At 49.6% G+C, this 26659-nt stretch overlaps 1 protein-coding gene across 3 annotated transcripts; it reads right to left on the bottom strand.

Moving 5' to 3' along the window:
* Positions 1-903: 903 nt before the first annotated feature.
* On the bottom strand, positions 904-25940 carry LOC135899066 (streptococcal hemagglutinin-like). Of its 3 annotated transcripts, none has more exons than XM_070522392.1 (7): positions 25751-25940; positions 16602-16868; positions 15284-15553; positions 7095-7376; positions 4626-4761; positions 3315-3353; positions 904-1901 (listed from the first exon to the last, which is right to left on the bottom strand). In XM_070522392.1, the coding sequence occupies exons 2-7, from the start codon at positions 16845-16847 to the stop codon at positions 1546-1548; spliced, it is 1329 nt and encodes a 442-aa protein (XP_070378493.1). In that variant the 5' UTR covers positions 16848-16868; positions 25751-25940; the 3' UTR covers positions 904-1545. The 3 variants fall into 3 exon arrangements, with proteins under 3 accessions (XP_070378493.1, XP_065284385.1, XP_065284386.1); XM_065428313.2 differs by having other exon boundaries at positions 3315-3368; positions 4668-4761; XM_065428314.2 differs by having other exon boundaries at positions 4668-4761; positions 25751-25939.
* Between the last annotated feature and the right edge of the window lie 719 nt (positions 25941-26659).

The following is a 26659-nucleotide window of genomic DNA, read 5'->3' as shown; positions in this document are numbered from 1 at the left end:
AGCTCTCGCTGTGAAAAGGGGGTGGTCGCTAAAATTGTACTTTAGGCAATTTTTCTAGGTGTGCGATGTGTCGCGTTCATTGCTTCCAGTACGTGCTAGAGACCAATAACAGAGAGACTGAGTGTCACAATGCGTAATGAATACTGTCACGTAGTAATGACGGTGTATAATACAGCTGTAGAACTGTGAATGACGAAACTGACTTTTTTTATTGGGCGAACCTGTGCCCGCAAAAGCAAGTTACACTCAAAGCACAGCAATAGCGGCGAACACGGTCGGCGATCATCGAAATGCCATCAAAGGTTCCAGTGTAATCGCTGGTGCCTGCGCGTCTTCCAGAAAGTTCTACACAATTCGCATCGCACAAGCAATTAGGATGCACAAGCTTCGGTGACAACAGACAGCAGAAAGAACTATTGATAACATTCGAGAAACTTCCGATGCACTGAGAAACTCAGTGCATCTCGCGCTGAGCGATAACATTTAGACGGTGAAAAGCGGTCACCCGAAAGAAATAAACAAGTACACGTGTCAATATTCCAGCCTTTAAAAAAGCTGCACGTCTGAATTTAGAGAATTTGCCTTTGTTGTGTGCCCGCTGTAAACAAAATTATGCCTTTGAAGTTGCCAGGGTCAAACGTAAAATCCGTTTTACTTAAAGGTTTTTTCACACACAAATTTCCCGTGATTCGTCCGTGTGATAGCGCACATTCTGGTTTCAGATACATGCTCGTCTAAGATAAGGGCTTCTTGGTTCAAAACAGCTTTTTTTTTTTCAATTAAGTGCACGTCTGACAAGCTCGCGCCTGCTTCTTCTGGTTATCGCGCGGTTGGCCGCGCGGTAACCCCGATTGCAAACACACGCGCGATTTGCGCGCTTTTAAGCAAAAACAAAGCAAGAACTGCACTAGGGAAGCTCGTAATTTAGTAGCCAAGATTCCACGTGTGCGATGTAACACTGAAATGTGCGTTATACAACTCACGTGTCATGCGCACTGCGCTATATCAGTCAGTCGCGTAAAAGACAAGAAGTACAGTTCAGGCGATATTTAGAAGTCATCGAACCCGATATGGTTCTCATACCTTCAGCGCAGAATGTTCTACGCTAAGACTAAAGCTTCTGCCCGTGACCATCGCTTTGGCATACTGTCGTCTGCAGTGACCAAATCGTCTTGAAACACGAACATTCGACAGAAGACGTTTCTTAACGATCTGTGCAACGCTGCGTTTTGCCAGACATGTGAGCTGTGCGAAATGGAACGGCTTCTGTTGTACGCTGCAGGGGATCAAAGCGCACAACGTCGCGTCTCACGCGCGACACTCAATGAACGTGGTCTAAGTTCGCGCTACACTCACTCAAGCATCTAAAGCGCCGGGGTGGCGCGAGTGGACTTTGGCTAAACGTTCGAGACGGCGTGAGTGGCGTGCATCTGACGTCACGGCCACGCGTACTTAATGAAGTGTTGCGACAGCTCATTTCGATACTGCAGAACGCGGAATATCCGGTGGGCGTCGAGCAGGAGGGCCGCGCTCTCTCTCGCCGGATCAGTCCAGGGACGAGGAGGACATGCTGTACTTCGGCTCGTACAAGTCGGGCTCGTCGGGCAGGGGACTGCGACTCCTGGTCCCCTTGCTTTCCGAATTAGGGTCAGAGGTCGTCGAGGAGACCTGCTGGTCCTGCAGTGGCTGCTGGTCATTCGGTTCCCGCTGGTCGGGCTGTTCTTTCCGGTCGTGCGGCTCCCGCAGGTCGTGTTGGTCTTGCCGGTCGTGTGGATCCTGCTTTTCCGGTTGGTCCAGCTGCTGGTCTCTCGACGTCGAGGCCACGTCCGAGGCGACCGTGGTGTTCGACGAGAAGGGCTTGGCCGCGATGCTCGTCGAGGGCACCGTGTCGGTCGAGGCAGCTGGGGAATTGAAGACGGAAAAAGCGGGAGAAGGACAAAAAATCAGTTGGCGTGCGTAGGGTACGTGATCTGGAATGTACAGTAACCAACAAAAATGATCAAATTTTCCGATTACACGTTCTTTATATACTGTGCTAGAACGCTTATGACATTCAATACTCGCGGACAACTTTCTGTGGTAATGAAAGCAAAGCTGCAGGGGAGGAGCTCCTGCTTATGTCTTATGCGCCAAGTATTCCGGCAGCGTTTGACAGCGCTTTTCGTTTTTTCGAACAGACACTAAATCAGCACAGCTTGCGTGCGCGCACGTACGACGGTTACACATTTGCCCAAACTCGGAAGAGAAAAGCGGGAAAGTAAGTCAAATTTAACACTCGGCAGGCACATTTTCTTTCATTTTGCCGTTGTAAATGAGGTGTGCATGTTTTCTCTTCCCCAGCATAAACGTGTGCGGATGCAAATGTCCAGCTCCTTTCAGGAGCGCCCTATTGTACTTATGCGCGCTGTGCCTCCCCATAGCTTTCCATTCGCTGTCACAGAAAGTTATCCGCACATGCAGCACAGAACTCGATCAAACGCTTCAAACAGACAACACGTACAGAGCACACGCATGCACGGAGCTGCAGGGCGTCACTTAGACTACTCGGGCCAATACATGCTTTGCAGCAACCAGTAAGTAAGCGACCAGTAAGCGACCATAGCAAGCAAGCAAGCAAGCAAGCAAGCAAGCAAGCAAGCAAGCAAGTAAGCGAGCGAGCAAGTAAGCGAGTAAGTAAAGTGAGTGAGTGAGTGAGTGAGTGAGTGAGTGAGTGAGTGAGTGAGTGAGTGAGTGAGTGAGTGAGTGAGTGAGTGAGTGAGTGAGTGAGTGAGTGAGTGAGTGAGTGAGTGAGTGAGTGAGTGAGTGAGTGAGTGAGTGAGTGAGTGAGTGAGTGAGTGAGTGAGTGAGTGAGTGAGTGAGTGAGTGAGTGAGTGAGTGAGTGAGTGAGTGAGTGAGTGAGTGAGTGAGTGAGTGAGTGAGTGAGTGAGTGAGTGAGTGGTCCTGATCCCCTTTTGACTCAGGGCACTCGTTTGCAACCCCACAGGAGATGTTAAAAGCACAAAGGAAAGGAAGTTCGCGCTACCGAAACCAGAAGGCGTGGACAGTCTGCTTCGTGCCTCCTTTCATAGGGTGGCTTTGTGTAAAGCCAGAATGCACGGTGAGCATCAGCCACGCACAGCCAGTGAACTAGCAGTTAAGTGGCAGTAGCCACATTGCGTTGTTCGTCACTTGCATTTTATATGTCTGCTCACGATGCTTTTACATCATACATACGTTCAAACCAGTGACCAGATTTCCCGTCTCTTGCATTGTCGTTAGTTCACATTTATCGTTCGCGATGATATTAGAAAGTATATACGAAATAAGGTGCGTACCATTTTGGACTGTGACACTACTTGAGACGAGGCCTGGACCTGCACGAAAACGAACTGGCATGAGGCCTTGAAATGAGCCTCGTTTCACCTCCGTCCCATGTGGCGAAGAAATGTTGCTCTTTATTATACGTCATCCCGAGAGATTCCCCGTGCTGTTTTGCATTTACACATGCGGTGCCAGCTGAATATGTACACGACTTCAAAGGAAATAATGTGGCGCAAACTGTGGCTTACATGAGATATTTATATCCACTGTAGTCGGTTATTTTTTTATTGTACCTTGTTAATAAATTGATCGTACTTAAAGAACGCTTAATGCGTGTACAAAGCTAGTAAGTGCGCCGTGAAATAGTATAAGCGCGGTGAAATTCCAAGTGCTTCTGACGTGCGAACTTTTGCCAAAACCCTATTAATTTTTCTTTATTTTTTTAATGGATATGGGGGCTGGGGGGAGGGGAATAGCGGTAGAATATTAAGCGAGTGAAACGTTTGGCAAAAGTATTGCGAGGAGGCGCCTTTTCTTTTCTTTTTTAATCCAATAAGATATGTGAAATTCGTCAAGCAGGCTTTCCCACATACCTAGATTGACCTAACCGATGGTGGACCTCAGGTTAGAATCGTAATGTAGGTGTCAACATGTGAGCTGCCGACACCATTCTTGCTGTCTACCCTTCCTCGTACCATCCAAGCTTTGAAAGAAGAGTGTCTCAGGCAACGCGGCCATCTTGGTTAGAGCAAGTTAGCTGTGTGGAAAAGCGTGCTTACGGGAATTCGCATGTCTTCTGTAGCTTAGTTCCGAAGCGTGAAAAGTCTCGCCAGAACTGTCTCATCGGCACCTCTGTTACTAGAAGAGTAACGAGAAGGTAATCGGTTCGAATTAACCGGCTAACTGCACTCAAGACGGGAAGCGCGCAACACCACAGGAAACGCACACATGGCTGAAAAATCTGTTCGCATGCTCGCCGCTTGCTTCATTTATTCTACGCGCATTTCGCCAGTCATCATAGATATGTGCTAAAGATGGCTCCACTTGATCTAGCCTCTCCGAGACTTTACTTTTGACATCACTTTTTTGTTAATTGCATTTTAATTAGGAACCTTATTTCACTCGCGACTACAAGGAATGAGGCGCTGTTTCGCTGCTGCTGTGTACATCGCGAAATGTTTGGACCGTAGTCAACGCGTTACCAAAGCTAATTCTCAGTGGTTTGTTGGCTGGCGTCTTCTAACGCCGCACAAAAGGCTCGAAAGCTTGCACGTGTGAGGTGAGGGCGTGAGTTTCTCTCGCTCTCATGTTCGAAGCACACGCACGCTCATTCGGTGTAGGAAACTGCGACACTGGCTCGTGTATACCCTGTCTCGAGATGCCCAAGTTGTTGTTGACCGACTCGTCGGAAGTGTCCTCGAAGAGATCCGTGAACAGGAAAATCGGGTCTTCGGAAACATCCTGCAAGGACAACGGCGAGCGCTTAATTGAGCGCGAAATGGCGAGCGAAGCCTAGCTGTTGCACAATCCAGCAGCTGTAGTGTTGTCTGTGTACCCGTAACCTACTAGGAAGGCCGTGCTCGAACATTTTACCCAAAATGCCGCAAACTTGGGAAGTGGCATTACGAAAGTGGCGCTATCTAAGCGGGCGTGTGTCGAACATAATGCGACATCATTGTCGTATTTTAGTGCGTCCGCTGATGTGATTATTTATAACTTTACTTAGTGAGCATTCGCTAATCAGAGAACCATGTAGAGCGATTTGACCTGCAACAAACGTCCAACTCCGCCTGATGAGCAAGGATTTCTTTATCTGCTCAACTCGGTATGAACTAAACAAAAAGAAACAAAAAAAGAAAAGAAAGCAGGGTTACTGCACTGATTGGAATCAGCTGACCCCTTTAATTCAAATCCCGGTGCTTCACACAACAAGATGCATGGCTCACTCGTATCCTGACGAGCAGGCATTGCCATTCAGTATATTTTCGTTCCCGGCATTATGGCGGCTGGAGACGCAGACGCAAGACGATGCACACTGTAGGATAATTTACTCCCTTAAAAGTGAATAAGGGTGTAACTTATTTTACAGTGTAACGCAGACAGGAGCAACTACACTAATGGCGGCATCGCATGACGCGCTGTGGCCTATACTGTAACGTGTTGGACACGTTCTCGTATATATAGATCTCTTTATGCTAATGAAGCATAAAGAAATAGTAAATGGCTTTAGGAAGGTCACATAAGTGCCGGCACCTTCGTACCAGCACATAAGGAAGGCATCGCGGTGCCGCATGTGTTAACATATGTAAAAGTGGTGCACGTTTTAGTCGACACGGCGTCACAGCGTGTCCCAACCAGCACAGATTTTGCAGGGTACCTGCTCATATATCGCCCTAATGTGTAGTAACAGCTATGCTTGAACATCAGGCTGTAACTCTCCGCCACCTGAGATTTCCTCAAGAACCGACAACACATGTGACATTGTCCTACCCACACATCTGCCAGTGGCAGGAAGAAGTTGCAGGAAGGTGCCGCAGCGAGCTGCGGTTGTTCAACTGCCCCGATGCAGGTGCAAACGACGAGCTGGTGAACTTTCTTAACTTAACGGAGGCGAGCCTTATCGCTTCTGCTGTCGGTGCTAATTTTCAGCGCTAAGGTATGAATACGTCTGTTATCACCGAAAAAAAAAGAGCGCAATGTGATATAACGAGAACTATAGATGAGACACGCATGGCGCATATTGTTAGCCTCTTACTTATAAATGTCCTGTGAACGTGTCGCTCTTGAAGCAATTCTGGCGTAGTATCAACGCGTTATTTTCTACGAGGCTAGCTATGGACACATAGTCGCAGAGCAGTTCTAAGTAGCCTTTATGCGATGATGACGGTACGAACAAGACGATAGCGGCGCGATGATGATAGCACGGCGCCTCTCTGGTTGACAAGACAACGATAACCTAGGATTCTCAAGGTCACGTATACGGGTCTCAAAAGGTATGGAGTTGTCGGGGACTCACGACTGCCATTCCCAAAGCATAGAGTTGTAACTTATAACGGAATGGTGAAGTCAAAGCAGACTGACTATTTTCAGTGTGCTGTTCACTTATTTATCTACTCCTCACACTTTGCAAGTTTTTAGCTTCGACAAAAAGTGATGGCTTATGTTCGGAGGCTGGCTATCTCCCTCGCACTGTTCTAGCCAGGACCCATTTCAAGTACGAATAGCCGACATGGCCGCGTCAGGTACTTAAAGGGACACTAAAGTGAAAAAATGATTTCTTCTGCATCAGTAAATTACCATTCTACAACACCAAAAACACCACTCTTACAACGACAACACGTTTGGTAAGTCATAAAAAGCGCAACAACGAAATACGGGTGGCGACGCCTACTTAAGTTCCCGCTCCTGGGGGCTGTGACGTCATGGATTTTGATGGCATCTTCTAGGGCCTACTAATTATATATAGCGGTACAAATTGACTACGATGTGTCCTAAAGGAACCAAATATTAAACATGGCAAGTTTCGGGAACCTTTATTCAGCCAGCGTGGCCCAAATGCGAAAACACACTTTGGAATCCCTGGCGTAACGCTGACGTACTGGCGCTGGGGTTTCGGCGCGAAATTCAAATACTGATACTTGGACCTTCATTTTCTCATCTAATAATCAAACAATATTTTCGAAATGACTGCCTGCAGGGTTCTCAAACAATGCTTCATTAGTCTAAACTGATGTATTGTTTCGCTTTAGTGTCCCTTTTAAGTGTATGCCTGACGACGCTCCACTCGGCCGTACCTGGAACGACGTGTTCGAGCGCTGTGTCTGGCCGAACGTGAAGACCGGAAGCGTGGACGGGATGGGCGGAGGCAGAGCCAGCCGCGGCGTCGAAATCGGCGTCGTCGCGGTCGATGCCAGAGCGATGACGGCGTGCTGCTCCTGAGGCTCTTGCGGCAGCCTCCTCAGCTGGCGTCGGTGACTCAGAATGGCGTCCAACGAGGCCGAAGACGTGGACGGCGTCATCATTTCGGTTAGCAGGCTCGAACGGCCGGGCGTGGAAGGGGACAGCGGCCACGGTTCCTGGGAACCAGAAAACCAGGAAATGTACTGGATCGACCCATGGGCTAAAAACCTACAGAGAGGCAGCTTGAAGGAGCCCAGGAGATCTACGGGGAGGTTACAAAGAGTTCGTGTACAACAAATCGGTTAACCGCACTAAGAGCAACCGTGATATCACATATTCGTTAAAATTTTCCCTCACGCTAGTGAAACAGGAAAAGAAGCCGCATTTATATAACAAAAAGTTGGAGGACGCTTAAGCTTCGCGATAGCATTCAAAGATCCCTGACTGCTTCTCGCGCTTCCCGGCAATTGCAGCTTATATGTAACCGTAATGTTCACCGGGAAACGCTGGCGGCAAAATCTATGCACGAAGGCGAGCTTTCTGGTAGAAACGCGGCCTCTTGAGTGGGCCGATTCAACCGGGCACATTATCCACTGCAGAACTGACAGCAGCACGCTGGGCGCTGACGACAGAAATGAGGAACGAAGCTTGCATGTGCTCGTGTGCCATCTGTTGGACAGCGGTGTAATTGGAGCGGTGTAATCGAAAATCCACGACAAGGAATTTCGACAACAGCCGCAGCACCAGGCGTGGCGCTTCACGAACTCAGTTCCTTAGGGGACGCGACCAGCACACAGAAGGTCATGATTAAGCTACGCATACATGGCAAGTCCTTGAATTTTGAGGTCGACTCAGGTGCAGCCTGCACTCTTGTCGGTGAGGCCACGTTCGAAACCACGTGGACACATGACCCACCACGTATTTAGACGAACATCCTCCAGCACACATTGTACGGTCAGCCCTTTCGAGTTCTCAGTTGTGCAACGGTGGAAGTAACGTACAGGGACAAGACGTTTACATTATACCGCTTGTCGTTATCAAGGGAGCAGGGTGTAACCTCCTCGGACGAAATTGCTTTCCTCATCTGGGTTTACAGATAACAGGCATCAATTACGTATCAGAAACGAACTTGTTTCCAAGCTTCTGGACAAGTATCAGTCTGTGTTCGACGATGAAATCTCAGGACACGTAGACCTTGCGTTACAAATCAAACTTGTGGAAGGAACAACGCCCAAGTTTCTAAAAGCACGTCCGGTTCCCTTCGCGCTGTAGTCGGCTGTGGAGGCTGAACTGGATTATGCAAGATCAAGGCATAATAGAGCCTCCGCGGCATTCGGATTGGGCAACGCCTCTCGTACTCGTTCGAAAGAAGAACGGTTCGTTACGAATATGCAGTGACTACCGTTGTACAGTGAATCAGTTATCGAAGAAGGCGGGTTACCCACTTCCTACAACAGATGAGGTCCTCAGCCACTTGAGGGGCGGCAAGGTCTTCAACACCCTGTATTTAGCGCAAGTTTACCAGCAGCTTCACGTGACACCACAGACAGCAGATATGTTGACTCTCAACACGCTGAAAGGGCTCTACAAGGTCAAACGGTTGCCTTTTGGAATCTCGTTTAACCAGCCATTTTTCAACGGCTCATGGAGACTATTCTGTCTGGCATCACAGGCGTTTGTGCAGACTTAGATGACGTGATCATCAGTGAAAAGGACGCCGTGGAGTACGCCGTCAAATTGGAAGAAGACATCAAAAGGCTGCACAAGTACAATCTGTGCCCCGGAAAAGACAAGTGCCGTTTGCAGTGAGACAAGTTTCTTTCCTAGGACACCGAATTAACGAAACAGGAGTTCACACCAACGAACAGAAAGTTCGAGCCATTACTGAGGCTCCAGCGCCAGGCTGCAAGCAAGCGCTGCAGTCATTTCACGGAATGTTGACTTTCTACGACAGATTCTTGAAGAGCAGGGCAACAACTGCCAGCTGTCTCTACCAGCTCCTTCAGCAGAACGCCACGTGGAGATTGGAAGCTCAGCATCAAGAAGAGTTTGACAAACTTCAAAGATTGCTTCTTAGTCAGACCGTACTGGCACACTACGACGAACGGAAGGAGCTTCTTGTCTCATGCGACGCTTCACCATACGGCGTAGGAGCTGTTCTGTCGCAACGTGATGACCAGCATAGAGAAGCACCGATCGCATCTGCATCTAGAACTCTTGGGCCGGAGGAACGAAACTATACACAGTTCGACAGAGAAGGCCTTGTTGTAGTGTAAATATATTGCGGGAAGAAAGGTAACTTTCGTCACTGACCATCAGCCGCTGCTCGGCATACTGGGTCCGGAGAAACCAACGGCTCAAGTCCTTTGACCACGAATGATCAGATGGTCCCATCAAGTTATCTGCGCATGACTACAACATTGTCTACATGCACGGCAAAAGCCATCAAAACGCAGACGCGTTGAGTCGATTGCCGTAACCAGAACGCACCCACGAGCCATGGCCACCAGACGACGTGCCATTGTTTGAAGCGCTGATGAGACCGCTGTTTACAGCCACAGAGATGGCACGTCTGACACAAGAGAAGATCCTGCAAAGACTATGCAAATCAGTGCAGGATGGTACAGTGTCACTGGAGATGACTTTACTCCTTACCGGCAAAGAGCGACTGCACTGGCTGGTCATCGTGACTGCCTCACACTTGGGTCATGGGTGATTATACCAAGCTCAGCGCGGTCTCACGTTCTGAAGCTTCTACATGCTGGTCACCGAGAAATGGTAGCCGTGAGGAAGTGCGCAAGAAGCTACGTATGGTTGGCCGGAATCGACAAGGTTATCGAAGAAACGGTATACGCCAATGCCGTGAATGCCAGTCAACGCAGAAGAGTCCACCCAAAGTTCCTATTCCCACCTGTGACCATCCCCAGACACCATGGAACACAGTGCACGTTGATTTTGTGGGGCCACTAAAAGGGCACACCTACTTAGTAGTTGTGGCTGCGTACACAAGGTGGGTGGAAGTCCGTCACGTGACACAACCAACATCCGCAATTGTCATTGATGTACTCCGAAGTCTCTGTGCTACATTCGGCATTCCCCGAAAAGTCATCTCCGACAGCGGTAGAGCCTTCACATTTAGCGAGATAAAGCAGTTCTAGGCGCCAAATGGCATACAGGCCATCACATCATCAGCGCATCACCCTGCGACAAACCACCAGGCAGAACGCTATGCGGCAGAACTGAAGAGAGCGCTCCTGATGGATGCAAAGTGGTCCATACAGTTTCGACTTGCGAGGTTCCTGTATCAGCAACACACGACAGTTCACACAGTTACAGGAACGCCACCTGCGAGAGCGATGTTCGGATGAGAACTTTTGTGTCCCCTCGACCTAATCAAGCCGGAGATGGAAACAGATCCATGAGCGCCAGGAGACACTGAACCAATCACGTCGCTTCTCAGTAGGGGAGAAAGTGCTTATCCGTCAGTTTAAAAAAAAAGCCAGACTGGATTCAAGGTGAAATACAGCGCCGCGTCGGACCACGATCCCGGCTTGTATGCAAAGCGTCCTCGGAAAGGTTCGGTGTCACCTCAACCACATAAAAAAAAAACAAGTCAGACTAGGCAAGCAACCCAAGCGTTGACGGATTGGAGCACAGCCGACCAATTATCGGATGCAATGCCAAAAGAAACAAGTTCTGCTGTTCCTCTGGTACCGGACTCACTCGGTACGAAAGACAACACTTCCTCACAACCATCGACCTCGGCCTCACGAGCAGCAACGACGAGGCAACTGCGGCCACCAGAGATTAGGCGGCCTCCAGACCGCTGTGGAGACTTGGTCTAATGGAGGAAGAACTGATATGTCGCCAGGAGACAACGAATAAGCGCGCGTGTGAAGACACTGCCGATTTTGGCACGAGCGCGCCTCACGGAACGAACGCGTCGCGAGTGCTGACTCCTACGCCTGAACTACCATGTACCTGTTCCCTTGAGTTAGTAAACCGTCGGCAGCCAACCACGGCTGTAGAAAAGGAAACAGTTTACTTTATAAATTGAGATGACTGTGAGCCATCACGTGACTGTGACGTGGGTTTCTCGGCACGCTGCGGACACCACCGCCCTTGCCGCTGAACGGGAGTCCCAACACTGTCGCGCTAAAAGGCTATGCAGTAATGCATGAAAACTCGCAATAAAACAATAATTGTACGCAATTCTTAGTGTAAGTAATACGAAGTAGCAATAAAATAGTCTTATATGAAGCAGCAATAAAGTAGTCTAAGTAATATGAAGCAGCAAGAAAATAGGCACACAGGTAATTCGAAAGAAAATTCAAGGGACGTTTATTTATCCCTACGTGGATGAATGTGAAAGCATAGCGACCACGTGACTCGAGTGGCTACGTCAGAAGAAGCGCGGCAACGTCCGGTGGCGCCACTGGCGGAGTCACGTGACTCGACCGGCCATGCCAGCAGCCATATAATGCTCTCGCATTAATAATGCAAACTTATCCGCAGTAATTATTCATTAAACTTCGGCTTCACAGTACCGCTCCTGCAGTGTCGCCGCCGAAGTCATCACACGGCTTGCGCGAAAGCCACCTTTTTATTCCACGAAACGCCCCATAGCCGGTAGCATGCTCCCCACTTGCCGGTGGAGGCAAAACGCGCTTGAGGAAGTGATGTGAGTTGAGACGGGAGAAAACTCATGGAAGCCTGTGCTTTTATACAAAGCTTATGTTCACATACGCCCGTTCTCGTGGTTGGCGGTGGTCTGTGGTGGGCGGCGGTTTATGGTCAGTGGTCGGTCCCGCAATACAAAGGCGCCGAGGGAAAGGGCGCGTGATCTCGAGTAACCAAGTTGCGACGAGGAGCGGGAAGAAGGGGAAGGGGAGCGAAAGACTGTCCCTCGCTCGTTCATTAGTTCGATCATTCGTTCGGACTGTTCGTTCCAACTATACGTTTACGTTTGCGATCATTGTCGATTGTTTCTGCACATTTTCCTTCTACCAATTCTACTACACATGACAGTAGGTCAACCCTGAGGGTTGAAACTAAAAAAAAATTGCGGCAGAACCCATCTCACGATGACTGCCGATGGTAAGGCGCTAACATTGGATCAATATAGCGACGCGATGTACCACCACAGTTGAAAGGAGTTAAGGCGCCTGCTGCAGCGCGGCACCTCCTTCGCGCGTCCCTGATAACACTCGGCGCCACCTAGCGTTGCTGCCGCGAAGCCTGCACGTGGCCTCCGAAATGCATGGCGCCCCAGTGCGTGCGAATGCTGAGAAACGCGTCATGAGGCAACTGGGCTCCTCATTTCTGTTTTCGTCTGGGCAACCTGTGCCATGTAGTGGCACTGCCGAGAAGCCCGCACTTGGCCTCCGAGACTAGAAGCGTGGCGCACCCGTACCTGTGAACGCTGAAAATGGTTCCCTAGCTTGCTGCACACTCAATGGCACATACTAAGTGACCCAAATTGTCGAGAGGTTCGTTGAAGGGGTACATAACCCAGTAAATTCATCGCGCCGCTCTCTGAAGCGTTGGCGTGAAGTGGGTTCACTGAAAAGCGGCACATATCCAGTGCATTTGTGGCACAGCCGGCTAAAGCGTGACGTTTCTGTCCTTGAGGAACGCTTATGACTTGGGCTCGATTCCGCTAAGCATCGGAGAAATTTAAGGGATCCTTTTTGTTATTGCAGAGCGGCCCATTCCCAGTGTCACATACCTAGCTAGCCTAGTCGGCATCAAAACGTCAGTTGAAGAGCGACACACGTTTACTTGCAGATACCCAGTGACCCAATTTGCCACCGAAGAGGTTCGTTCAAGACCAGCACAAACTGAGTGGCACATACGCAGTGTTCCAAGTCGAATTGAAAAAGTTTCTTGGAACAGCGGCACCTACTCAGTCCTGCGTCTATACTAGTGACCCACGGCGGCGTGAAAGAGGTTCGTTAAACAGACTGCCACATAGTCAATGACCCAAGTTGTTCAAACGGTTGGCTTCGAACCCTGTTACCCCGGCACAACAGCCCAGTGCACTAACCATTTGACCACTATGACTACCCAGTGACCAAGGTAGGCGGGAAAACGTTTACATTCTAACATAGACACATAGATAACCCCCGGAAAGTGTGGGAAGCACCCAAAGAATGCTAACGCACTAAATACAAAGCATTACAACTACAGTTCCTTCATTTCTATGCCGTGAAAATGTATATAATGGGGGACGATCCAGCCTTCTCAAGAACGAAACATTGCATGAACGAGCCGTGCTTGTAGGCTTCGAAAAATGGCGCAGTTTAGCCATGAAAGGCACAGCATTTATTGCGATAGCAACATATTAGACAGCTACGCGAAGTAAGCTTGATAGATTTACTGGCCGTATAAATTTGATTGACTGTTCGTTTACTAACTTAACTGATAAGCATTTCGTCACGTGCGCACATACGTGAACAGATATCAGTCGATCGATGACGGCGGTCACTCGCTGTCGGGACGCTGGCATGATGAATGGCGGCAGCAGCAGTGAGCGGATGCCTCGTGCTGCATCTAGCTTCAACGCATCTCCGAAACTTGAGATTACGCTACATCCAACATTAGGCGTGCGAGACCACAGTGCACACAAAGCCGCGAGCCATCAACACCAATATGGATTAAAGCAGGGTGTATACTACGTTGATGTGGCAGGGCCGTCGACCACTGGATTCTACACGGCTGCCGTAGTTCACGAGGACCAACGAGTTAACGGACTTTCCTACCGCGCTTTCAACTCCGCGCAGGCCGAGGAGGTTGCTATAGCACTTGCCGCCTCGGACCCGAATTCGAAGGTAATCATCACAAATTCGCGCAGAGCCTGTGAGCACTACCTGGCGGGCGAGGTATCACCTTTAGCCTACCGCATTTTACAGCGAGCCGTGAGGGAATCGCACCCCTCACCCAAACGCATTATTTGGACTCCGGGCCACCAGGGCCTTAGAGGTAACGAGGCTGCGGACGCGGCCGCCCGAGCGCTTGCCCACCGGGCACCTCAACCAGACTCTTCCGGCTCAGAGATTAGACAACGGCTTCTGCGGTTGACGGAAATTCTGGCAGACTATTGCGAACGTCTTGTGCTCTCGAATGGGCGCAAGGGCACAGACTCCTTGTCAGGCAATCACTTGCCTTTTGGTCTGCGCCCTAGCAACTGTACCACGTTGTCTGAATAAAACTCATCGGCTTTTCCCGGTCCCTGCTAAGGGCCTGAGTAAGGCCGATGAACGAACACTGCGGCGCCTGCAGACAAACACACTGCTGTGTCCTGCAATAGCAAAACATTTTGACCCAAAAGTTGATGGGCGATGCCCTCACTGTGGGGAAGTCTCCGATAACTTTCACATGGTGTGAGCATGTCAGATGAATCCGTCCCTTCCCCCCAACCTTTCCCCCACTAGAGAGGCATGGGAGGCAGCCCTACTCAATTGCTCGGCGCTGGAGTCCCAAAGGACACTAGTCCAAAGGGCGCGGGTAGCAGCTTCGTCCAGTGGGGTCCCAGACTAAGGACTCCACCTATGCAAAGGGCCATGTTTGGCCTGCAAACTCTCAATCCGTTGAATAAACGTTTTTCATCCATCCATCCATCCATCCATCCATCCATCCATCCATCCATCCATCCATCCATCCATCCATCCATCCATCCATCCATCCATCCATCCATCCATCCATCCATCCATCTCGGCTCGCGCAACCTTCGTACTCGCCGCAGACTACCTCCAAGCTAGGGCACGCGCGACCGCGTTGTAGACGGACACTTCCCTGCCTCTTCCCCTCCCTCATCATCTCCTTTCGCGCACGAAACCGCGCGAGCGGGAAGGTGACGCGCACCAGGCCACACCCTTTCTCGGCTCACCCTCCCAAGCTCAGTAGGATCCTATCACGCTTGTACTTTACAAAGAATATCTAGGCGACGGCAGAATTTTTCCCATAGTGTCCTTGTAAAAGTGCTTTCGCAATAAAATTGTCTGGACAAATCAAGAACGTCCTAGGCGCTCAAGATTTCATCACGAGACGGTACACGTCGGTTCTGGGCGGAAGTTCCACTCGCCTGCTCGATGCCCGTCGAACTGATGGCGGTAACGTTGGCGCCGGTCGGAGATCCTCGTTCGCCATCGAGGAGGGCCGCGGCCGAAGACGAGGCGTTGGCGGGCGAGCCGGACGTCGCGCCTCCCTGTGCGCATGCGCCGCCGTAGCTGGTTCCGGCGGGTCCTCCCGCGGTTCTGTCCGGACTGTTCCGCGCCTTGATGCGCTCCTTCTCCAGCGCCTGGTGCAGCTTGCAGTTCTCCGAGCGGAAGAACTGTACTCGGCCCATCAGCGCCTGCGCTCGAAGCGAAGCAAAATAACTGGTTTGTAGAGCCAGCATGTCTTTGTCGCGCGCTTGTGGTGTCCGAAAACGGTCAACTTCGTGAAGTCGATAAACGCGTGACACCACCAGCAAGCCGCAGCAGTTCCGATGCACCAAAAGGAAGTACCCGCAGTGCGGCTTGCAGGGCTGTGAAATGTGGCCCTCCTGTAGGACCACGCGATCTACACTAAACGAATAAGGGACGTCCGTTCTGCGCGCGACCGGGCGCATTTCGCGGTGTTGCATGCGCCGGCAACCTTGGGCTCATCAAGATGCTGTACTAATGTGTCTATATAGTTAAGCCACATACTCATACTGTCTTGACACGAGGGCCTTTGATCGTGCTTGAGTCAATGCGTATTGAACTGAGCGCATAAATTGTAGTGAATATTGTCCGTTTTTCACTTTGGTAGTGTTCCAGAAGTGAGGTTACATTCGAGCCGCCCGCGTGATCGTATGGGCTGCATGCTGGATCAATTCTGGATTTGATTCGACAGAACCTCTTCTATTTGTATATTATAATATGTATCACGTACCCGTGTTGGGTCGCATTAGTAAGTGTCAAGTTAAACGGAAAAGAAAAGATGTTCAACGCAAATTTATTCCACTCAGTTTTGAGACTAATATGTTCCTGTCGGTTGGGCAGGAACATTATATACTGTGGTATGTATACGTGCCCAGATAATGTAATTCTATCGCATAACAATGGTAGGGATTGCTTCGTAGCCCACTTCCCTTCGCTAACGTGCAGCAGGAACGCCACGTCTCTGTCACTGACTCTTTATGTGAGCGCTTGTGGAAGGGAAACCAGGGGCATTCGGGCCATAGAAACAGGAAGACGCGGGGCGCCTGGCAATGAAGGACGATCAGAGGCGAGCGACGATCACGCACCTTCACGCAACACGCCTCGCCTTTCTTGCCTTCACCGACTTCGTTTACACAAGGCACCCTGATCAACACGCAGTGCGTAAATGGTGGCCTTCCCTCGCGTCCGGTCGTGCATCTGTCGCGTGCCACTCACGCGGTTGTCGAAGTCCAGCTCGGAGAGCTTCCGGCCCACCCTGTCCAGGCGCAGTTTGAGGACGCGCAAGGCCGACTTGATGACCTTGTCGCTGGCCGGCTTGCCCTCACGAGGGCTCGTGGCGGCCTCGGTCGTCCCGCTCTTGCCGCTCCCTGATCCGCTAGTGGCGCTCGCGCCTTCGGCTTCGGCTTCACCGGAAGTTGGCCCGGCGGCGCCCGAAGCGCGGCGTCCTGCAGACGTTTTCATGATGGCGGCGGTAGCGTGGACCTGCGTAAAGGGGGGCGGCGTGGTGTGATCGGTCCACTCAAACGAAGAGACTCTTGGCGATTTTCATCGCGGAAGCGAATTTTCTCGACAGCTACCGCAAACGCACTTCCGTTTCACAGAAACTATATACGTCATCACCCGGGCGTGGCTGGACACACGAACACAAATTTCTGTACTGACTCTGCAGGTGTGCGGGTTGCCGGCTCTGCTCTCTACAGAATTACACAGTGAAACAGCAAACTACCTAAATATCCTCGCTGCAGCAAATACGCGCTGTTATGACTGCAGTAGACAACATGCTGTTTGTCACGCGCAAGAATAGAATGCGAGAGTCACGCTGGGAACATATAGTCGGACAGTTCCCACGCGATGCTGGGTGCTGCTCGTTTTCCCGTAACCATTAAGCTCCCTTCGTCAGAGAAGAAGCACGACAAAAGGAAGGAATGGTTGCAACTCCAGGGGTGGCCCAGACGACGCGAAGGACTCCTGGACGTTTCACGGAAAAAAGCCGCCATGAACTGCTGCCTGCCCTCTACTGAGAAGCAGCGCAAAAAACAATTTAGGAGTAAAAGATCTTCTCTCCCCTTCCCGCGGCCAGACCCCCTTTCCACCTTTGCGCCCGCTGGAAGTTGAGGAGGGGGGCGGAGGAGGGGAGTTGTCGGTCTGATGTTCCGTCTGCGACAGGGTTGTATGGGCTGCTTCATTGGCTGTCGTCCTGGTGGGTAGTGACCTGTGTGTGATTGGCTACTGCCAGGAGGGAGTGTTCGAATAGAGGTGTTGTAACGATGGTGCAGAGAAAAAATAAGAGCCCTGGGCTATGGAAGCTAGGCTCATCCAGGCGCTCGTTGCTAAACTCATGACCTTCTTTTTTCCTGTTCAACGATGTAAATAAGTTTTGTTCAAGTGCAAGTAAACCTGTTGATTTTCGATCTCCCAACTACCGAGCTTCTAATTTCTTCAACCCGAAGCCTACGCCACGCTACCTTATGAAGCCGCGTTCGAGACAATAACTAGGGCTACAAAAACTGGTGATCAACAGTGACGTGACATCTGAAGCTACAAGCGGTAACAACGGTCGGCCAGCGAGAGAGCAGCTTTCTCGAGACATCGATCACGTGTGGAAGAGTGTTCGGCTTCTTTGATGTGAACCAAGTTCTAAAAGAGCGTTAGATTTTAGAACTGATAGATAACTTTGCTGAAAGCCTAGGGGTTAGGTACTTTCGGATTGTTGTTTTGGAAGTGGCCGGCACTGGAAAGGATCATGGACTTGAAGAGACTGCAGGAGCCAGACCTGTAGCTGTTGTGCGAGGAATCGGGATTTCATACAAAGGGTTTGGCACGAAACCCATGATCAGACAAGCAATCATTGATTTGGGGGGCCCATGATTATGAGGTCACTGAAGCATGGAGCCTCATCAAACAAAAAAAGGAAGAGCAGCTCGGACAAAAGCAATAGCCGGAAAGGGAGAAAGGAAGACAGCAGCAAGATCGACAAAGGGAGGAAAAAAGACAGGAGTGTGAAGCAAAAAGGTTGGAGCGTGAGACTGAGCTCCGCAAGCTGGAACTTGAGTAATAGGTCGGACAATTGTCCCCAGCAAGCGGTAACTCTTCTCAACAAGGAGGCAAAGTTAAAAATGTCTAAGATCAGGGCACATCCGTCTGTATCTCGCAAATTTTGCACCAACGTGCGAGAAACTGTCGTTTGAGCGAGGTACGCGGTCTCAGAGGGTACTGACGGTTCTGCCCCGCGAGGCAGCAGAGGTGGTTGCGCGGCTGAACAAGGAAGATGCGGACAACTACGATAAGGTCAAGGCTTGCCTTCTGAAAAAGTACAGAGTTAGCGCACAAGCGTTTAGCCAAAGATTTCGGGGCGCCAAAAAGTCGAGGAACGAGAGATACCCCGAGTTTCTGTACAATTTAAGAGCAAACTTAACCGAATGGTTAGAAGGCACTGAGTCGTACAGTGACAGGGACGCTGTAGTCGAGATGATTCTGTTAGAGAAATTTTACAACTGTCCCCCAGGGTAAGAAAGCAATTAGTTGCGGGACCGGGGCGACGTACCTTCTGCGATGAGGGCGGCCGAACTCGTTGAGGAGTATGCATAGCGTCGCCATCTTAGCAGCAGCCTAGGAGTTGATAGGGCATACAATTCCAAAACAAGTGCGAATAACCGTTATGTGAAGCACCATTCGAACCCTCGAGTTGAGAGAAAGAAAAAAAGGGTCCCTTCAGGTAAAAAAGGAAAGAAAGGACTACGGTGAACCGAGTGAAAAAAAGTGACCAACGCACAAAACGCAAAGAACACGTTTGAGACCAGGAAGCCGCTCATTTGCTACAAATGCAATGACCTGGGTCACATAGAGGTAAACTGCACAAATGAAACGGTTGCGTGTTCGTATATTGATGATTGTGAAGAAAAGATAAAGTTGTTGGAGCCTTACATGCATAACCTGGTAGTAAATGGGAAACCGTGCAGAGTACTGCGCGACTCGGCGGCAACAATGGATGTTGTCCATCCATCGTATGTGTCACCATCCGACTACTCAGGCCAATGTGCATGGATCCGCAAGGTGGTGGAACAGAGCGTGTGCTTGCCGATCGGTATAGTGGTCCTCGAGGGTCCTTTGCGCTTCACCTATGATCTTAGTGGAAGCTCCAGGTAAAGACCCAAGGCCCGTTGTAGACCATAGGAATTAAATGCTTCCACCAAAGATCAATTGTATCCAAATACAAATTCGTCAAGCAGCCTATGTTACTATACGCTAGACCATACTCGAGGGTACTGGCAAGTACCGCTAATGAAGCGAGCCAGCAGATACGCTTCATTCGTCACGCCAACAGGCAGCTATCAGGCGACAATGATGAGCTTCGGAGTCAAAAATGCTCCCTTTGGTTTTTCACGCCTGATGGACAGGGTTCTAAAGGTTTGTGATGCATTTGCCGTGACCTACTTAGATGACGTCGCAATTTTTTCTGATTCATGAACAAATCATTTGGTGTATCTTATGGCGGTGTTCGGCTATTTGCGTCAAGCTGGGCTCACCGTAAAGGCCGAGAAGTATTGTCTCGCAAGAATGCAGCTTCTTGCGCACACACTCTAAGAAAAAAAGGACTAAAAGGGGTAGGGAGGTTAGTCCTTTTGGGGACTAACTGATTTGCCACAACCATTAGTCCTTTTGGGGACGAACTGACTTGGGATGAACTGTTACTCCCCATGCGCTTACTCCTTCGGGGACTAACAGTTGCCCCTGCCCGATGGTCCTCAAGGGAGTAACTGTAATTCGTTCCGATGCTCCGCAAAGTTGGAATTAATTAAATTAGGCATTTATACCCTAATAAAAAAAAATTAATGAGCTGAAAAAAAACGTGCCCGAGAGCAGGATTCGAACTCACGTCCTCTCAGTCACAAGTCAGGTACTCTGACCACTTCACCACGCCGCTTTTTTTTTTCTTTATTTCCTTGTCACAGAATTGCCATGCGAATACATTGTTAAAAGAGAATCAGCTTAGCTTATGCTGACTCTCTGAAATTAATATCGCTTGAATTTCGCCAACTCATCGAACAGCGGCAACCAATCGGGCGGTTCTTTCTGGGCTTTGTACACTTCACGCATGTAGACGACACTTTCAATAAAGTTTTCTCGTACAGAATGGGCATTCACATCAGCATGACATACCGACATTCTTGTGGACCATATACTATGGAGGCTCAGCAGCATAATAAGGTCATATGGAATATCGTTATTGCCTGTGTCTAAGTATCTGATACCACGTGGGGTTATTGGTAATGCTTTCTTTAATGTTCGTTGTAAGATGTCCCAATGAAAAAAGGGATCCCAACAATCAATGAAGACGTGATCGACAGTCTCTGGTTTTTTACACTTTATACAATCGGTGGTCCACGGCACATATATTCCCTTGTCGGCCAGCCAAGTCTTTACAGGCAAGGTATTTGTGTGGAGTTTGAAGAAGAATGATTTTACCGATGGTTTCACAGGCATTCTTTTGACCCTTTTGAGGACATCATCGCCTGAACCTCCATAGTATGCTAACCTATACATTGGAGCTGGCATTAATGAGTCTATCATATCATGGTACAATTTCTTTCTTTTGACGGAACTTAAATATTCTAGCGAGAATCGAACACTAAGCATACGGAAAGATAGCACTACTTCCTGAAGGAAACCTTTCACTGGAGGGGACTGAACAGTCGAACACGAAACAAGGAAGTCAGGTAACAGATTACCTAATCGCACTTGTGTCATGGTGCGCAAAAATGGATCACTGTGGTTCCGCAAGAACATAAACCGCGATACAATCTGGCGTACAAATAGGTGTGATAGTCCAAGACCACCGCTGCGAACTGATCTGAACAGACTAGAGCGGCTGCAGCGTTCCCAGGTTGAGTTCCAAATGAACACAGCAAACACACGATGCAGTTTTTGTACATTCACTCGCGACATGAATAGCACTTGTAGTATGTACCATATTTTTGCAACCAGAAAAATGTTGCACACAGTCGAGCGCGCGAACATTGAGAGATTGCGCCCTTGCCATGCCAGCGCTTGTTCCTTCGCCGTCTGTGTTTCCTGTTCCCAGAACTGCTTACTGTCTTTGTAATGCTCAAGCGGCACGCCAAGATATCTCACAGGCTTGGTCACCCACTGTATCTTTGCGAAACTGCGTGGTTTGCTTTGCCACGCGCCATGCCAAAACCCGATGCACTTCACCACGCCGCTTGCTTGGGAAGACGGGATATTTAGACAAGGTTAAGCATGGGAACGCAAGTGCGGCAATATAAAAGTGACTTTGTATTTTGTGCAAGCTATGCAGTGAGAGTCTAACGTTGAGTGTACTTGCAACCATAAGCGACTGCGAAAGGAACTGAGCCCGAGTATTCTTAGGGGGATTTAAACTGAGGCACTACGCCATGGATACGTGTAGCGAGCTCAAACGGGGCACCTCTAAGACAATAGAGAAGGGCAATTTCTCTGTCGCTTAGCGTGTGCCGTTTGAGCTACACATCGCTTCAGTTCGCAACCTCCTTGGAACGGAAGGAACTTAGGTACTGTTGACCAAGAAAATCTAGCCGTCTATCAATGACTTGCGCGTTTAATGTGTATCGCTCACTTATGGGGTGCGCACGAAGGGCATGCCTCTTCACATTCCAGTTTTAAGTTTCACGTAATTTTTTCACGAAGAGGCAAGGTGCTGCTTTGCATGTAGTTCAATAGACAACGCACGAACTTCGAACCATTCACGATTTATAGACAATACCGTTTTCACCGCATCGCTCCATGACATGGACGAAAACAGCTAAGTGCCTGGGGAGTAACTGTTGCCGTTCGTGCTCCCATTGCTCTCTTTCCGAGCAGGGACTAAACACTTACTCTCTGAAATTTGCACACGGCACGCACATTCATGCAGTTAGTCCTTTGAGGGACGAAAGCGCCCTTTTTAGGACTAACGGCGCAGTTACTCCCGTTTTCCCCGGGATTTTTCTTAGAGTGCAAGACGAGGACAAAGAGGAGGCTGAGACACACGTGTGCCTCAGCCTCTTCTTTGTCCTCGTCTTGTGCGCAAAAAGCTGCATTCATGTCCTACCTACATGCCCAAACAATCACCTAGTGTCTCGCAAGGGCGACCGTGAACAACTTAGGTCACCACATAGGCCAAGGTTTTAGGAAACCTAGTGAGGTTGAGATATCCGCGGTGGCCGACTATCAACGACGGAAAACTAAGACGGACACTCGGGAATTTTTGGGGCTCACCGGGTATTATAATCATTACACCCGGGACTATTCAATTTCGGCAAACCCCCTGACTGATGCTCTCCACGAGACGGAACCGACAAACGTGTATTCTGGGATGAAGAGAAGAAAGCTGCCTTCTTAAGCCTGAAGGCTGTATTTATTAGCCGTCCGGTATTGCGTGCTCCCGATTTGGCCGAGAATTCACGGTCCAGTGTAATGCGAGTGATCGAGGGCTAGGTGCCGTTCTCTGCCAGAGGGATGACGACAGTAAGAAACATCCCGTGCTCTGTCTGAGCCGAAAACTGAGCTCTCGTGAGATGGAATACTGCGCGTCAGAAAAAAGAATGTGCTCGTATTGTGTGGGTCAATCAGAAATTGCAGTGCTATCTCGGGAGGCGCCAAATTCACCGTAGCCACGGACCATTGTCCCCTGGTTTCATTGCAAACCGTGACATCGAAGAACAGTCGCCTCCTGAGGTGGAGCCTCATTCTACAGCAATATAATTTTGACGTAAAGCACAAGACTGGCAAGTTGAATGGAAACGTGGATGCACTTAGTCGCTCTCTCTAAGCGGTAGGGGTTGCTCTTCGCGATTATTCAAACTTGCTATTTGAATGTTATTTGTTTGCTTGCTTGTTTGTTTGTGCGATGGTGTGTGTAGATGCTTAACGTAGTACGTTTGGTTCATCAGCTTAAGCGAATCCAGAGAGTTTTGAGTGCGAGCATTTCGCAAAGAGTTACTAAAGAAAGGTTGATCGCCATCCCTTTCTTGACCTGGTTTGTTCACAGGGGGCTGAGTGCTTGCTCACGCATGTGTTTGAGTTTTAGAGACAGCTCGAAGAATCTCGTCAGCGACCTACCCGACAATGTGGCAATCAACGGCGAGTTTCTGGCATTCATCTGCAGAAAATGAAGTCGTCTATCCGTGCAGCAGCGGTGACTGCTACCCTCCGTGACTATTTTGGCGGGGGAGGAAGCTGTTATGACTGCAGTAGACAACATGCTCTTTGTCACGCCCAAGAATAGAATGCTGGAACTGCGTACCTGTACTTATTGCACGTAGAGTCACAGAAAGAACCACTTCTGATTCTGCAGACCGAGCAACTTCCGAAATTCTCAGCACCCAACGCGATGTTCAACGACTCGAAAAGTAAAGCAGCGAGCCACACTACAGGTCTGCGATGATATCGTGCATCGCAGTTCAAAAGTGGCATTGCGTAAAGTGAAGCTTTCTTCGTGCACAATTTTAGGAGCACCCACTTGCCTTTACAAGGCAAGCCTTCATACTGCACAGTGCCAAAAAACATGGAGTTTCATACACTACTTCCTAGAGGGCACTGTGACCCTGGGATCGTTGAGCAACCATGAGAATGATGGGAAGCACACGGATTTGTCTGATCTTCGTGCTTGTGGATTGAGACATTGTTGTGGCTTTGTTTGCGCTTTATCTGCCTCCATTGCCCTAAACTTCAAAGCGACCTATGCCTAAGTGCAGGATACTCTGCGAACATGCAGAATCGCTATTAATTGCGGCTGCTCAACCTGTAAAAGTGGTCAAACGTTTGGCGCGTTTCAACACGCTGACTTATTGGCCGTAAGAAATTCATAAGGGCGTTCTATGCCGATTGTCGATGCATGCGTCCGTGGCGTAATATATTCAAGATCGGGCCTCTGTGCTCGAGTCCTGCCTTCTGACAATTTTAATAATGTCCATTTAATTATTTCACACACAGCACTGTGCTGAAAATGACAAATTTACAAAGTCGAAGAGCCATTTGAAGCCAGAAGGATGAAGCTTAGGCAAATCCATGCACAATCCCGCAATTCCCATGCTGGTACAACCATTCTCATTGCAGCTCCCGTAGACACTAGCGCCAGAGATCCCTCTAGCAGTTGTTGTATGAAACTCGATGCCAGAAACTCGATGCCAGAAAGGACCGAGTTTTATCCTGAGTTGCCAAAGAACGCACGTGCGCACCACTCAAACAAAAACGCTTGAACTTCAGCAAGGGGGTGCCAGGCCATATGAACCTGCCTGAGTCTGATTCTTCTGTGTGAGCCCGGCTGAGTATAGAACTATGGTGAGTTTGAGTTTGAGTGAGGGCCGCCTGAGCAGAATTATGGTAAGTCTGAGTCCAAGTGAACACAGCTTAGTATTAGTAATATAGTCTTATGGCGCTAGGGCTACAACGGCCAAAGAGCGCCAGTAATGATGTTTAGTACAGCGGTAGAACGTTAAAAGCATGACTGTGGGTATAATGGGTTGCGATGCGTGAGTCCGAGTGAGTCCGCAGCTGAGTAGAATTTTTGGCGAGTCTCTGCTTGAGTGAGCCCTAAGCAAAAATACAACTTTTGAGTGAAAGACGTTTGTGGTTCCGTGCCTCCATGCCACCGTTGTTGCTCCGTGCTACAATTCGCGTGAATGACAAGTTTCCCTTTCACGTATTTTTCCTCTAGCTCGCGGACTTCCGCAGATCTAATTTGCCAATTTGTGAATGAGTCTCAGTGAGTTTCACTTATTCTGCCGACCTGCGTGCACTATATACTCACGTGCGGCAAATACACAAATACACGAGAAACGCAGAAAGGCTCTCCACAGACAGCCGCTGAACTGATTGCACTAACGTTCGCTGCACATGTGAGACATAGCTAAATTATGCCAGTTGTACGAGGCTGAATTTGCCGCGAGTCAGTAAACGGACGCGCAAACTTCACCACTTCATATGTCGGGACCAGAACAGATGTCGCAATTCTCTCTGTAGCGGACAGATATCGTACGTGTGCCTTACGTGGCGTGCCTTTTACAAAGGAGGTGCTCGTCTTGTTGCACTATCATTATCATCATCGTCAGCCTGGCTACGCCCACTGCAGGGCAAATGCCTCTCCCATACTTCTCCAACTACCCCGGTCATGTGCTAAATGTGGCCATGTTGTCGCTGCAAACTTCTTAATCTCATCCGGCCACCTAACTTTCTGCCGCCCCCTGCTACACGTCTTGTCGCACTAGGCTATACCTAAATCGCCAATCAACCCACCCCAACTCGGCTACCTAGCGGTCCTTGTAGCCGAATCCTGCAGACATTCTGCTGCAGACGGTCTCTGAATGCATCCTTATGCGAGGGCTTACCTCAGCGCGAGAGCTCACCCCGCAGAACCTGGCTCTCAGCTGTGCACCCCGACGTCACTGCTTCCGTGGTCTCGGGTCGGCGGACGCGACGGGTGACGCTCGAGGCCAGCAGCTGCCGAGGGCGATGGGCGCTGGGGCGGGACCGCGGGCCGTTTGCCACTGAGCGTGCCCCCGAGAACGGTGACGATGGTGATTCTCGACTATGGCAGTTGCCCACAACGGGGGTATTGGAAGCCAATCATCAGGAAGACTGTGGCGTTTCTATATTATTTTACCCTAACTGATATCGATGTTGATTATTATTATTATTATTATTATTATTATTATTATTATTATTATTATTATTATTATTATTATTATTACATTAACCTGCGGTCACAAATAGTCACCTAGCCTGCTTGATTTAATCAGACATGCCATACGCGTTGTTCATGCTAGCATTTTTGTATAGATCTCCATAATCTTTTTTTTCTTCCTCATCACGCAACACTACAGATTGAACAGATGTAAATACCCGCCACCGCACGCCAAACTAAACAAGAAAGAGGCGGTTGCCTGGAGGCGATTGCAGACACGCACATATCCGAACCCGGCAAACCTTCACCTCTGCTACCCCGACATTTATTCGTCCGACGATCGTAAAGCGTGCGGAGCCAGAGCGACGCTGCAGCACATGATGTGGGCATGCACCGGTAGCGAGCAGCAGGAGTCCCCGACGAACGGGGCAGACATGGCAGTCTCGAACCGAGGGGCGCGTTGGGAGGCGACCCTGCTCAGCCACGACCTCGCTGGTCAATGGTGGGCCGTCCGGCAAGCAGAGGAAGCCGCCCGTGTCCAAGGACTCGAGGCCGTCACCTAGGCTGGGGTGCTTATGGTCCCACGCCGCCCAAATCGCCGGACATTTAGGAT

The sequence above is a fragment of the Dermacentor albipictus genome, chromosome 7, assembly GCF_038994185.2.
Source record: "Dermacentor albipictus isolate Rhodes 1998 colony chromosome 7, USDA_Dalb.pri_finalv2, whole genome shotgun sequence".
Lineage (NCBI taxonomy): Eukaryota > Metazoa > Arthropoda > Arachnida > Ixodida > Ixodidae > Dermacentor > Dermacentor albipictus.
The sequence above is the reverse complement of the archived record's forward strand: the minus strand, read 5'-3'. Positions and strand labels throughout refer to the sequence as shown.

What these genes read in the sequence shown, in the direction of transcription:
- LOC135899066 (XM_070522392.1), bottom strand. Translation starts at nt 16,847, where the DNA reads ATGAAAACGTCTGCAGGACGCCGCGCTTCGGGCGCCGCCGGGCCAACT. An exon ending in AGCTGGACTTCGACAACCGC is followed by an intron (nt 15,554 to 16,601) that starts GTGAGTGGCACG and finishes CTTCGAGCGCAG; the next exon opens with GCGCTGATGGGCCGAGTACA. An exon ending in TAGTGTCACAGTCCAAAATG is followed by an intron (nt 1,902 to 3,314) that starts GTACGCACCTTA and finishes TCAATTCCCCAG; the next exon opens with CTGCCTCGACCGACACGGTG.